Raw genomic sequence first — 13,997 nt, 5'->3', positions numbered from 1 at the left:
CAAGAGGAGTAGAGGGGGCAGGAGTTTGAAGTCCTGAGTCTGCTTCTCTGTAACAAGCCACCTCTCCCCGTCGCTGTGAGGTGCAGTCAGGCCACTGGGCCCCAACATCGGCGCAGCGGTCACTGGCTATCTGAGGTCTGCCAAGTCTCTTAACTACTCCATGCCTCAACTGCTTCACGTGCAAAAAAAGAATAGTAATAGCCACCACGTGGTGCTGTGTAAAGATTAAATGAGAAGGCAGGTGTAAAACAGCTACCCATGGCAGCTGCTTAGGAAATGTTAGCAATTTTTATTGCCCTCTACCCTCACAAAGTTATCATGAGAATCAAATGACACACTACCTGCCACATGGTCTTACGCAGATTGAGTCCTCAATAAATGGGGTTTCTTTATAAGTGATAGGAAGTGCTTGGGTTCAAAGTCCAAGACCTGGAGATCAATAAGAGAGGAGCCGATGAGATACAGTGGGAGTGTTGACAGCATGTGGCAGAGAACCTGGGCAAGTGGGGGCCTGGGGACCCAGGCCTGCCCGGGGCTCGAATGCCCAGGCCCAGTCCTGCCCTAGGTAGGGAGTTCCCCATGATGATTAGCGGGGCAGGAAGATGGGCCATGGCCAGACATGCCATTGAGATGAACTCAACACAGTGGTCTTTGATCTTCTCCGGCCAAGCCCAGTTCTTAAAGGGATAAAAGCCAAGGAGACTTTGGGACAGTTAGACTCTGAAGCCTCCTCATCCCTGTGACATTTTTGCTCCTCTGACTCTCTGCCACCAACTCCCACCATGACCCAGCGATCCTCTATCACCATCAAGTCAGGGGGCACTCGGAACTTCAGTACTTCCTCAGCGAACTTCCTCCCGGGCTCCCGGACCAGCTTCAGCTCTGTCTCCATGACCCAGGGCGGGAAGAGATTCGGAGGTGGCTTTGGGGGTGGCTTTGGGAGCAGGAGTCTCCATGGCCTTGGGGGCAGCAAGAGAATCTCCGTCAGTGGGGGTTACCGCTCCAGCCGGGGCAGCTTCGGTGGCGCTGGCTATGGGATGGGTCTTGGCGGCATGGGGTACAGAGTAGGAGCCTGCAGCGGGTATGGAGGTGGGATGATGCCTGGATCTGGGGGCATCCAGGAGGTCACTGTCAACCAGAGCCTCCTGACCCCACTGCACCTGGAGATCGACCCCTCCCTTCAGCGGGTGAGGAAGGAGGAGCGGGAGCAGATCAAGACCCTCAACAACAAGTTCGCCTCTTTCATCGACAAGGTGAGAGGCAGTGGGATCCCCACTAGAAACGCTGGGGGATCTCTGCTCTCTGTGCTTTTCTGAGGTCAACTGTGACTTGCCCAAGACCTGTGATCCTGGGGGTGGGAAGACTGCTGACAGGGTGGAGGACGGGGTGGTTTCCCTCTTTGTTGAAGTGGGAGCAGAAAAATGTCCACCTCCAGGCTCCTGAGCTTTCTGACACACTGCAAGGACATCGCTCTTTTGATGGACTGTGATCGTGTACTGGGCTTACAATTAGAGAGTGAAAGGAGATAAGTTTGGAGGAAGGAGATAAAGGAAAGAAAGATTACAAGGTCAGTCCACAAAAGTGGGCTGAGGTCACTTTTTCCTGCCGAGTTTAATAGGGGCAAGCCCTCCTGTGGCAACCGCCCTGGTGATTTGGGTATGTCTGAGAAGCTGGTGGTTGGCCAGGGGCTGCTCAAAGTGCTTCACTCTTTTCTTCTAAAGAGAGGAAAGCTGTGACTTCAGCCGTGGGTCCCCCCCTTGCTATGTGGCCTGGAATCCTAGGGATTTCCCCAGTTTGGGGAAAGATATCATTCTATTTTGGATTCTATTTTGCGTCATCACCCCTGCTTCACACCTGAGCTGGTTGTTTTTGCCTGGGAAGAACCAATTCAAGAATCTGGATCATTCAGACTCCACACCTGGGATCTAGAAGAAAGTGCTAAAGAGGCAACCAGCCCAGGTCTCATTTTTGGCTCTACTGCTAGGAGATCCCTAAGTTCTTGGGCCTCAGTTGGGTTGGATAGATGGACTCCGAGGTGCCTTTGCAGGTCTAACAGTCTATAAATGCCTCATCATATGGACCCAGATCTCTAAATGTGTAAAACCTAACCACTGAGGCAGTGGTTCTTCAATTTTATCACCCATGTCACCCTACTTGGCCTGGTGTGTGCATCAACAGCTGTGAGATTTCCAGGAGCCTGGCTCTGAGGAAAAGAATGCTATTTTAGGCTCATCAGGAAGGCACCTGGGAACCAAAGGGTGGTAACTAGGGAGGGACTTAGAGCCAGGACTGCCCTCATTCCTCTGCAATGGAAGAGAAAGCTGGTGGGGTGGGTGCATTTGTCAAAGACCCTCAGCAGGCAAATTGCCATCTCCAAAGTCTTGGAGGCTCTGTTCCTTCATTCTCTGAGGTTGTGTGTCATTCCAGCTGCTCCCAGTGAAAGGACTTTGCTTAGGGAGAAAGGTTTTGCATATTTTTCCAAGCTGAGGAGCAGATGAGTGCAATTCAAGGAAACCAAATTTGTAGCACAAGAGCACAGAGGACCTGAGAGAGCAGAGGGAGGAAGGGGCTTACCAAGGCCACACAGCTGCAGAGACACGGCTGGGATTATGTCCAAATTCCTTCAATACGACTCCAGAGTGACCCACTCCAGCATTCCTGGAGGGTGTGAGCAACTGAGTCCAGAGTCTAGATCTTGAGAAATAATGTTGAAAAGAAAATAGACAGGTTGAATGTTCTGCTAAGAACTTCCTGTCCATTTAATGGGAATCAAAATTTCACCCAGTAATGTGAGGGGGAGTGTTCTTTTCTTCACCTACAACACATCAGCATGGCTTGGTGTGGTCAGTTTCCAGTCCCTCTGGCCCTCCTTGCTTCTCCCACCTCCAAATCAAACCACCCGCCTCTCTCCCATCGCACCTACCTTTGCTTGGCTCTCTACCTTCTGGGCTGAGAACGATGAGAAGGAGCCTGCTACCTGGACTCTGAGGTCTTACAGCCCCACCCCAGGAGGGTCCTGGGTCCCACAGCTCTCTGGGAGGTTGCTGCAAGGAAGCCCTCATAATCTCTCACCTCTGACTGGGGCAGGTGCGGTTCCTGGAGCAGCAGAACAAGGTCCTAGAGACCAAATGGAGCCTCCTGCAGGAGCATAAAACCATCAGGGCCAACATTGAGCCCATGTTTGAAGCCTACATCAACAACCTGAGGCGGCAGCTGGACAGCCTGGGCGGGGAGCGGGCAAGGCTGGAGACGGAGCTGAAGAACATGCAGGACGTGGTGGAGGACTTCAAGAACAAGTGAGTGGACACTCAGCCAGCTCCTCCAGAAGTGCCCAGTTCGGTGGGGAAATGGGACACACTTTGGGTACCGAGGTTACTCGGAAAAAGAACTGGGACCCTAGGGCTTTGGGGAAGGGCTGGGGTTATACAGGATGATAACTAACATGGACACAGAGAGCATGACATACACAACAACCTGAAAGATTCTGCAGTTGAGGAAAATAAGGCTCTGGGAGAGTGACTGACTCATTTAAGTTTATATAAGTGGCAACTTGTGAGTTAAGAATTAAGCCTATATAATCTCACCCTTAAATGTTTCACTCAGTCCCATTGCTAATTTACATAATGTCCATGCATTTACCCCAACCCTGGCCAAGGGGCAGGGAACAGAGGAGAAAGACCCATACATGCTGCCTTCTCCCTGGAACCACACACACACACACACACACACACACACACACACACACACGCACGCACACCATTAAACATATAGTATCTTGTGCCTATAGACATAAGTAATTTTTTATTTTTATTGTTCTAATTTATTTTTAATTGTATTGGTCCAAACAAAATAAGTCATTTGATACGGAGTTTTTTTAGTTACTGTGTGTGTAATATAGTAAGAGTTAAGGCTTTAGAGTTGCACTAACATGGTAGCCACTAGCCACATGTGCCTATTTAAATTTAAATTCATTGAAATGGAATAAATTTAAAATTCAGCTCCTCAATCTCACTAGCCACATTTCTGGTGCTCAATTCACATGTGGCTAATGGGTGTAAATACCGAGCATTTCCATGATCACAGAAAGTTCTATTGGACAGCAGTATAGAATCTAGTCAGTGGCGTTAGAATCCTGGCTCAACCACTTACTAGCTAAAAGGCCTAAAGAAAACTAACTTCTGTAAGCCCCAGCCCCTTTGCCTGTTAAAGGACATATTAATAGTATGAGCATATTAAATCAAAACTTGCATGTAAACTACTTGGTAGGGTGCCCACTGCCTGGCACATAGTAAATTGTTAATAAGTGTTAGTTATTTTATTGTATTGATGTTTAGGTATATGTGTGTAGTGACAAGAAAAGCAAATACAAATGGATAATTTATAATATGTGTGCAAATGTGTAGTAACAGTTTTTCAATCCAAGAGGGCTTCCTGGAGGAGGAGATGAAAGTTTAATGTTGAGAAGGAAAGAGGCACAGAGGAGGAATTGGGGGAGTGTTGGAGCATGTGCTCCTAGTTAATAGTCGGTGATGTTCCTGTGGCAAGTGACTAAGAGGCCTGTGCAGGACCCCCTGGTGCTCGCCCTCTGGCAGAGGGCCTGTGAGCTGGGAAGCACAGGAGACAAGGACAGTTAGTTGTATGGAACTAGGTGAAGAACAGGTGTTCATATTTAGTGAAAAGGCAATGCAAGGAAATAATAAGGAAAAATAAATCAACTGGCAGGAAAAAGCTTGTCTCAGGAACTACTGGACTGCAGAGGCAATACAAAAGCAGGGGAGATCTGGTTATATACATCGTGTGGGAGCATGCTGTTTAAAAGAATAACGACATGCCATTTCATAGATGGGAAGGGCATCTATAGAGGTTGAGTGACCTGCCTGGGGTTACTGGGCTGGAAGGTGGAGACAAAGCCCCAACCACAGCCTTCAGAGCCGCTGAGTGGGTGGGACTCCCCACTACTTAGACAGGTTGGGTAGAAAATGGGTCACCCCAGAGATCAGTGAGCAAGGGGGATGCTGCCTAGGGGAAGAGAGGAAACTGGAGAGGGGGGTGGGTCGCTCCTTTTAGCCTGAAGATTCAGCTTCCTAGGCCAGGGTCAGTGTGGCTGAGAACAGAACAGAGAGGCATGAGGGCATCATTGGGTGCAGAAGCCGCTGAGGCCTAGGACTGCACACTTCCTACTGTTCTCTCTGTCTCTCCCCTCACGGCCTCTGTTTGGGTTGGAACAAGACCACGGGGTATAAAAGGAAACATGCATGCCCCTTTGTGGGACCTAAGCTCTCTAAGGAGCAAAGCTGTGTGAAAAACTCAGGAAGAATGAGGGCTGGGGGGTTTTTTTGTTGTTGTTATTTGGGATTTGGGCGTTGTGTAGAAGGGGTAGGTGGGTGTTGGTTGATATGGGATTTGGGGGCACGTGTGTGGCAGGAGAGCTCTGCTATAGCAGCACATTTTCCAGGTCTGCTCTGCAGACCTGCCATCTCCTGCCCACCTACAGCCCCCTGGTTTAACCTCACTCCCAGAGCCTCTGTGCCTAACATCAGTTCACGTCTGACCCTTCCCACAGGTACGAAGATGAAATCAACAAGCGCACAGTGGCGGAGAATGAGTTTGTGGTGCTCAAGAAGGTGAGGGGACAGGAATGCTCCCTTCTGACTCTCAGGCAGCCCCTTCCAGGAGTGACAGCTGCAACTTAAGCTAGTGGCCTTGCATACAAGGCTTTATTTAATTTGTGCAACCAATCTTGGGAACAGGTTTTACTTTAGAAGTGAGAAAACTCATCATCAGGGAGGTTAAGCACGTTGCCCCAGGTTACCCAGATATTCAGGATCCAGGGCTTCAAAGTCCAAGTCATAAGTCCCGATACCAGGCCCCCCCGCCCCCGCATGTGGAGTCCAGGGCAGGGAGAGGTGAAGCAAATGGGCCTTATGCTGAGCTGAGTCTCCAGGACATCAAGGCAGGCTCGGGGGACTGGCACAAGACAGGGATCAGTTTCATAGAGTTGTGGACCTTCCTGCTTAGCGGGGCTGGGGAGGGTGACAGAGGGAGGGGAGAACCAGCCCGGAGCTGAGCTGAAGGAGGGACAATGGAGCAGTGGTATATGGAGGGGAGGAAGGGGCGGAGAGTATGAGGTGGAGGGGAAGTCACCAAGAGCCTCAGGGAGCGGCTGGGAGAGCTCATGGGCCCAGGATGGGGTTGTCCTCACCAAATGGAGGTGACATAGCTGACGACCTGGTGGGCATTCCCTGAGAGCCTTGGTCCTCAGGGAATGGACCCCCCCTCCCATACCAGTCCCACTCCATAGCCTGGAATAAAACACTGCTTTCATCCCTGGGAACTGAAGTTCTCCCACCCGACAAAGGAGCTGGTTAACCCCGACTGGGTAAAACTCAGAGTGATGGCCTGTTCTGTGCCCAGGACGTGGATGCCGCCTACATGAACAAGGTAGAGCTGGAGGCCAAGGTGGATGCCTTAATGGACGAGATCAACTTCCTGAAAGCTTTCTACGAAGCGGTAAGCAGGGCCCACTGCTCCCCTCAGAGGGGCTGGAGGCTTAGGGGGGCCTCAGCTGGGCACAGAGGCTACAAGCTGCTGCTCTGATCTCCTCTCTGCTCCCCACCCCATCCCTGGGTTGGAATTCATGGAGCAGACGCTACTTCCCCTACCTAGAGAGAAAATGAGTTTCCATCTGGTAGTTGTGAGTCAGGTGAGGTGAGAAATTTAACCTTGACCACCTGTGCCACGCATGTTCTGTCAGTCAGACAAAGGAATGTCCCATCATTGAATTATGCGTGGTTTCCATAGAACTATCTGAGCAACCGGCTCACCCATTTCAGCTTAAATTTACCTGTCATTCTTGACTGCAGGATGGTGCAATTATGCAAATCAAGTGACAGTTAGTGAGCCTTTAGATGCTTCTGGAAGCACACAACGCATTGCCTGGTTCTCCTGAAGACGCATTTTGTTAAGAGTCAGACGTTGTTCTTGGGGGCTGCAGGCAAAGCGCTGAGCAAACACCGACAAGCCGCTGAGCTCTTGGAGCTTCATTGCAGTGGGGGAGACAGGCCGCACAGACACAATACCATTTCAGGCACAGTAGGGACGATAAAAACATGACAATAAGGAGCAGTGGCAAGGCAGATGGTGGGTGATATCTGAAGAGAAACCTGGAGGAACTGAGGACCCAGAAATACAAAGAAGAGGCCAAGGTGGGTGGAGTAGAGGGAGTGATGGGGAGAGTGTAGAGATGGGATCAGTGATGTCAGGGAGAGAGTGTAGCCGATATTGTGTGCCTCCAGGTAGGCCTGGTAAGGACAGGCGATATGCCCAGGGGGTTACATATGTTTGTGCCCAACAGAAGTTGGTCGTGTTGTTTTAGGGGCAGGAACATCAGCTCTGTGTCTTTGGATGCGTTCAAGGTCCATCCAACAAATCACATGGGGCAAAAGGCACCATTTTCTCTGCTTATTCACTTTAATGCTAATGACCAGTGTGCTGTTGGCTTCTAATTCTGAACCAGCCTACAGCCCAGCAAGCCTGGGGATAGAGACCCCTCAAGCTACATCAACTACCAGGAAAAAACTATTTGGGAAAAACAAATTGCAGGACACAGCAACAAAGCAATAATTTCTTGAAGCAGGAAATGTATGTACCAATTGTTGATTAAAAAAAAAAAGGAAAGGATATTTTTTAAGATTTATGTTTTGGACCAGTTATTCTCAAATTTACAATGCCTTCTAGAGGTCTTAATAAAACATCAATTCTGATTCAGTGAATCTAGTGTGGGGCCCAGACTTCCCAGGTGATGGTGATGCTGCCGATCTGAGGATCATATTTTCTAAACCAATGCTCTACAGGAATCTGAGGAGTGATCATTAACAAATTAATTGTGTGTTTATTGTTTCAAAGACCATCTTACATCGACATGAACTATTTAATGCTCCTCCCTGGGACGGAGATGCTATCTAACCTGCTTTGAAGATCCAAGACTTGAATTTTTCAGTCTGGTGCCCTTTCTGCTGTTTCCACTTCCCGTCTCTGAGGAGCTGGGAGGAGCAAAGTTGGGAAACAAAATTGAGATGTAGCAAAGCTTTCTGGCTCCTTCTGACTCAGTTTTATTTCACAAGATGATTTCTTTATTTAGTGTGAAAGGCTGTTTTCCTCAGAACATGAGACATCATGGCACTGGCAGGTTACAACAAGGTGCATTCCCTTGGCAACAGGAGTGATGTAGCAGCTAGTTATCTGTGATGATTGATGATAAAGCATGGGAGTAAACCCAGTGACCTCCCTAATGCCTTTCCCAGCCCTTTTAGACCTTAGCAGGGTGCTACACCCTAACAGTGCATGTGTTGCCCTTGATGCCAAGATCTGTTCCAGGGGCCTGGTCACAGTGTCCCAACACACATGCATACAAAACACACACACACACACACACACACACACACACACACACACATGCTTTCACATGTACATGCACACACACACCTACACCCTGCTTCAGCTCTCTCACTTGGACCCCATCACAGGAGCTGGCTCAGCTTCAGGACCAGATCTCTGAGACCTCCGTGATCCTGTCCATGGACAACAACCGCAACCTGGACCTGGACAGCATCATCGCCGAGGTCAAGGCCCAATATGAGGACATCGCCAACCGCAGCAGGGCTGAGGCTGAGTCCTGGTATCAGACCAAGGTGAGGTGTCAACATCAAATTCATGAAACAATTGTGGAGAACTGGGATTCCAAAGGCAATTTAGGTAAGAGCTTTGTCCTCTCACATGTCCCAATCTGATGGGGTTGAAGAGATCTGAGTTCAGCTTGGGGCTTACCCTCTGTACTGAGAACTTCTTGGGCTACACTGAGGGAATAGCCATATGAAGGCAGGAGGTAGTTAGTCCTTCTGCCCCAAGGAGTATGGACACACCTCCAACACCCTGTAGAAGAGAGGCAAGGGACAGCTGGATAGTACCAGCCACCAGTGCCAGGAGGAACAAAAGAGAGGGAGGGTGGTAACAAAAGGCAGGCTGAGCCTCCTGGATCCAGAGGAGAAAGGTGGAACTGTCCGGAACTGAGGGTCTTGGGGTGGGGGGAAAGGGCTGGATTTGGTTCACACAATGAGATTTTCCAGGTTAGAGCAAACACTGAGCTGGGGAATCACGGGGATATGAGATGTGGTGCAAGAAAAACAAACACAAATGAGCTTTAAAAGCAGAGAGTTACAGGTTGAGAATGAGATGCCTGGTGTCAAGGGAGAGGGACAAAAGATGGGATCCAATAAGAAAGGTGCAACTGTGGTGCGGAGCTGTAGACACAGTGAGAGCAGAGTCCAGGGAAGATGGGCATGGATTTGATGGAGAATGGAGTGGGGAGTGGGAGGGGCCTCCAGTGGTGTATGGAAAGCCTTTTGGGCCCTGGGAAACCACCACCTCCTTGTCTCTGGCCTGAATCTGCCTGCCTTCTGCCTCTCCTTTTCCCCAGTATGAGGAGCTGCAGCGGTCTGCTGGCCGGCACGGGGACGACCTCCGCACCACCAAGATGGAGATCTCTGAGCTGAACCGGCTGATGCACAGGCTGCGCTCTGAGATTGATAACCTGAAGAAGCAGGTAGGACTGACCTCCCAGAGGTCATCCCATCTAAGTCCCTGTACTTGGGCAGACCTGGGCCTGGTCCTAACTCAGCCCGTGCAGAGTGAGGCTGCGCCAGATGAGTGACCACCCAGGAAGGTGGTCTCCTGCCTCTCTAGGGGTGTTATAACCTTCTTCCTGAATTCTGTCCAACATCAATTCTTCCAGGAAGGGCTCTGTCCTCTGGAGGCATCCAAGGCAAAACTTTGACCAGCTTTACTTACCCACTATCCACAAACATTCAGTATGGAAAAGGACCCCCAAATCATTGTCTCTATCCTGGCTAAGTCCCGAATCATCCAAGGGGGACAGAGATTAATCTTATTTTTAAATTTGATGAAGCTCTAGCCTCCTTTGCATGAAATCAATTTAAAAAAAAATGTCCTCCATCTTTTTAACCTGAAGCCCACATCTTTCTGCATTCTCTGTGGATTTCACCAACTCTTGTGTCCTCCTGGTAGTGTGCCGCGCTCCAGGCCGCCATCGCTGATGCTGAGCAGCGTGGGGAGCTGGCCCTCAAGGATGCCAAGCACAAGCTGGCCGAGCTGGAGGAGGCCCTGCAGAAGGCCAAGCAGGACATGGCCAGGCAGCTGCGTGAGTACCAGGAGCTGATGAATGTCAAGCTGTCCCTGGACATCGAAATCGCCACCTACAGGAAGCTGCTGGAGGGCGAGGAGTGCAGGTGGGCTACATTTTCCTCCCAACATAGCTCAAACAGACTCCACCAGAGCACTAGAGCAATGCCACAGCGGCCAAGAGCCCCACAGTGTCAAGCCCCAGGGAGAAATCCCAAGGGTAGATACAGGGTTAAAACACAGGTGCTCCCTGGAGGCCTCCTGAGGTCATAGCTCCTCCCACAGCTCCTATTGGACCCAGGGCAGGAGACTAGGGGCAAGATGTCAGGGAAAAGTGGCCCATGATTACCTGGAAGGCCATAAGCAGGGCCATTTCTGCCCAGACCCTAAGACAAATGAGGCCACTCCTGGGACAAACCTCAGGGCTCTGTGTTGCCCAAAGATGCCTACAATCTAACTGCCCCTCTATCTAGTGAGCACGGGTCCCTCTCCCCATTCCTCTACATATTTTGACTGGGTTTATCTCCTAGATGTCCCCTGACAGATTTGCGTTAACTTCTTTAGGCTAATGAGATGAATGGAAAGCTTGTAGGCACAGTGCCTGGCACCCAGTAAGTGCTCTGTGCTGATGACTCTGAACACAAAGAACCCAGTGCTCTTTAAAGTCTCAGCAAATGTATCTTTCTCTCCCACATGCAACAGACTCACTGGAGAAGGTGTCGGACCCGTGAACATCTGTGAGTAAATGCCTTGGGATGATAGGAAAGTGGGAGATAAAGTGGAAGCTAAGGGCATCATTAACAAGGACTTGATGACTAGACAATGAACAGGCTGGGTTAGGGACATCATTAAGATGCTCTTAGGGGCTCTATGGAGACCCCTCTTTTCTCCGCCCTTCCTCCCAGTCGGTCAAGAGAGACTTGTGATGACTTCTCATTCCTAGGGCCTGTCCCAGTGGGGTCATATGTCCACAGGAATGACTCCACCCAGGCCCCAGGGGACCCCAGTTACAGGACAGGTCTACTAGCAAAGCAATGGGTCCCTGATTTTTCAGCTAGTTCTGGCAGGGATTCAAACTCACACAACTGACAAGAGGCTACTAGATAGGTTAAATGTAAAAAATCGAAGCAAATTAATGGAACAAGCAGAGCAGTGACTGGCCTGGCTTGGCCTCAGGCAATGGCAGGGAGATGGGGAGGAATCATCTCGCAGAATGTCCCAGCAGGTGGCATTCGTGGAGTCCTGCGTCCTGGGCATGGGAAGTGGAATCCCTTGGGCCCCATGTGGATCAGACCAAATTAGAGAGGCTGGAGAACCAGGATGGGGGAGAGCTTAATAGAGGGAACTAGAAAAATTCCCCTGGAGAAACATACACTGAGGGGGAGGTCACATGTTTGACAGGCTGTGGGAGCTGCATCTAGAGATAGTGAGCTCCCTGCTGCTGAAAGTATCTGAGCAGAAGCTAGACTCAGGATGCGATAGAAGGGACTCAACTCCTGGGGAGGGTCATCTGGATGGCCTCCGGTCTCTTCCAGCTTGGGAGTCCATGACCCCCTCACAGTGTGGGGCCTTCACTCAGTGAGAGCCCCTGGTGTAGATGAGGAGTGAACACAGCATGGGAGCCTAAGACCTTGGTTTCTAGCAGGGGTGACCTTGGGCTTGCCACTTGATCTCGTTGTGCCTCTAGTTTCTCCTTTGTAAAATGGGGGTGCTCAGAGTAATAGTGTCCTCTCAGACCTATTGAGACAGTGTGGTCACAGCTGTGAAGGCCTTTGAAAGGTGTGATGTCCTGTACAGATGCTCCTGTTGAGCAGCGTGCGATGGGGATGGGGAGCACATGCCCACCCTCTGACCCTGCTCCTGGGGGACTGAGGAGATTCCTGTTCCCTGAGGAAGTGCCATGGACCCCAGACCCGGGGAGGGTGGGTCTTGGGAAACGGCGGAGACTGCCAGTGTGCCCCGTGCCTTCTCTCTACAGCCGTGGTCTCCTCCTCTGGAGGCACAGGCTACAGCGGGGGCAGCGGCCTCTGTGTGGGCGGGAGCGGCTACAGCAGCAGCCTCTCCTATGGCGGTGGCAGCGGGGGCTTCAGTTCCACCAGTGGCCGCAACATGGGTGGCAGCACCTCCAGCATGCGCATCATCTCCAAGACGTCGTCCACCAAGAAGAGTTATAGGAGCTAAAGAGCCCCACCTCCCTCTGCTGCCTCCCCCACCCTCCCCACCCCACCCACCAGACCCCCAGTTCCCAGCCCCAAGGCCTGCAGCTTTGCTGACACCCCCTGCACAAAGTCAATCCTGGCAGCAGGACGCACAGGGAGTGGGAAAGTGGCCTGTGCATTCCAAGGTCACCTTGTCCAACCCTCTGCTTCCAGACAGGTCCCTACAGAGGGACCCCATTCACTCCCCATCCCGGGGCCCTCCAGGGCCAGGGGCATCCATCCTAGCTAATGCTGATTCAACTGCTCTGAGCCAAGACCAAGCTGGGTGGGACTTTGCCCTTCAATAGCTTCCAGAGCGGGGGTGCAATTGGGTCTCCCTCCTCCTGTCTGACCCAGATCCACTGTAACCACAGTCCTTCACGGGAAGCTTAGAATTGACCTTGGTGCGCCAAGAAAGTTGAGTGCAGTCTAGGCCAGAGTTCTCACGTGAGCTTTCTCACACAGACAGAACACTTCTCCTGCAGGCCACTGAGACCAGGAAGTAATGCCAACCCTGCCCACATATGGCCTCCTCACCTCCTTCCTTCTTGTCCTCACCCAGGACGCCAGCCACTTCCCCTGACAACCACCAGCAGCAGAATATTTGAGAGAGAAATCAACACCCATTAAAATATTGCCAACTGTTGATTATTCGTAGGAGAATGCAATACTTGTATCAAGAATCCAAAAGTTCTCCATGGCCAGGGCTGCATTTGATAATATTTTATAGCCACATTCTTCCCAAATCTGCTTCATTTAAGCCACTATTAGAATTATGGGCCCAAACAGAAATGTCCTGATGCTGAGGGGGAGGAGGCAGGCTCATGTGAAGGTGTGGGAGGCAGCTCAGCACCAGTGCCTACAACAGACACACTGGGGAAAGAACCAAATCAGCCTATCTTAGAACTGCCCAGGGAAAGCCCTCCTGCCACATCACCTTTTTTCTGGAAAGTTTTCTTCCCTTTGTTACCCTGCTCTTTCCACCTTCTCTTTCCCACTCAGTCCTTTTCGACTCATCCTCTGCCACCCAGTGTGTCTCCTCTCTCTCCCCACTCCTCTCCTCATCTCTCCTTATTTCTCTCTTTTCTTCCTTTCACTTCCCCACTTTTGTTTGACAATACAGTTCCTGTTCTTTCTCTCTCCTGGCCATTCTTCTATATTCCTGTCTCTGAAATGTCTAGCTGTGGCTTTGCCGGTCCCCAGCTTCAGCCACTGAAACTCTTGAAAGCAGTCAGTCCACCAAACGCCCTGCCCCACAGGGAAGGCCCGAGAGAGCAGACTCAGAAGCGAGGCAGCTCTTCCTTAGGTGTTCCCCGGGGATGCGTTGCTCAGCCCCTTAAGGGAAGCAGAAATAGGGTGTCGGTGGAATAGTGGAGCAGGGGAGGCACAGAAATATTTTTGAGGCGGCCTTCGCAGGGTGGTTTCCTATTTAGTTAAAAGACTTGTAAACCCTCAAAACACCTGCCATGTGTTCAAGACCGAAATGCACTCACAAGGCGAGGAGAGACGGGCTGCGTGCTGCTGGCATGAAGACAGGAGCATCCACTGCTTCCGAGAACAGTCACTCCCGCTCTGATCCTTTCAAACCCTTCTCTACTGCCG

The 13,997-nt window shown here is 50.9% G+C and overlaps 1 protein-coding gene across 1 annotated transcript; it reads left to right on the top strand.

The window, feature by feature from the left end:
- Nucleotides 1–782: 782 nt before the first annotated feature.
- On the top strand, nucleotides 783–12,488 carry LOC307101331 (keratin, type II cytoskeletal 75-like; the record flags this gene model as incomplete). Its single annotated transcript, XM_079774172.1, has 9 exons — nucleotides 783–1,253; nucleotides 3,088–3,296; nucleotides 5,564–5,624; nucleotides 6,415–6,510; nucleotides 8,526–8,690; nucleotides 9,476–9,601; nucleotides 10,084–10,304; nucleotides 10,900–10,934; nucleotides 12,176–12,488. 9 exons carry the CDS (start codon nucleotides 783–785, stop codon nucleotides 12,376–12,378), a joined length of 1,587 nt encoding a protein of 528 aa, XP_079630298.1. The 3' UTR covers nucleotides 12,379–12,488.
- Nucleotides 12,489–13,997: the final 1,509 nt, after the last annotated feature.

This window comes from Cnephaeus nilssonii (genome assembly GCF_951640355.1).
Source record: "Cnephaeus nilssonii genome assembly, chromosome: 6".
Taxonomy (NCBI): domain Eukaryota; kingdom Metazoa; phylum Chordata; class Mammalia; order Chiroptera; family Vespertilionidae; genus Cnephaeus; species Cnephaeus nilssonii.
Note: the sequence above shows the minus strand (reverse complement) of the source record. Positions and strands in the feature narration are given on the sequence as shown.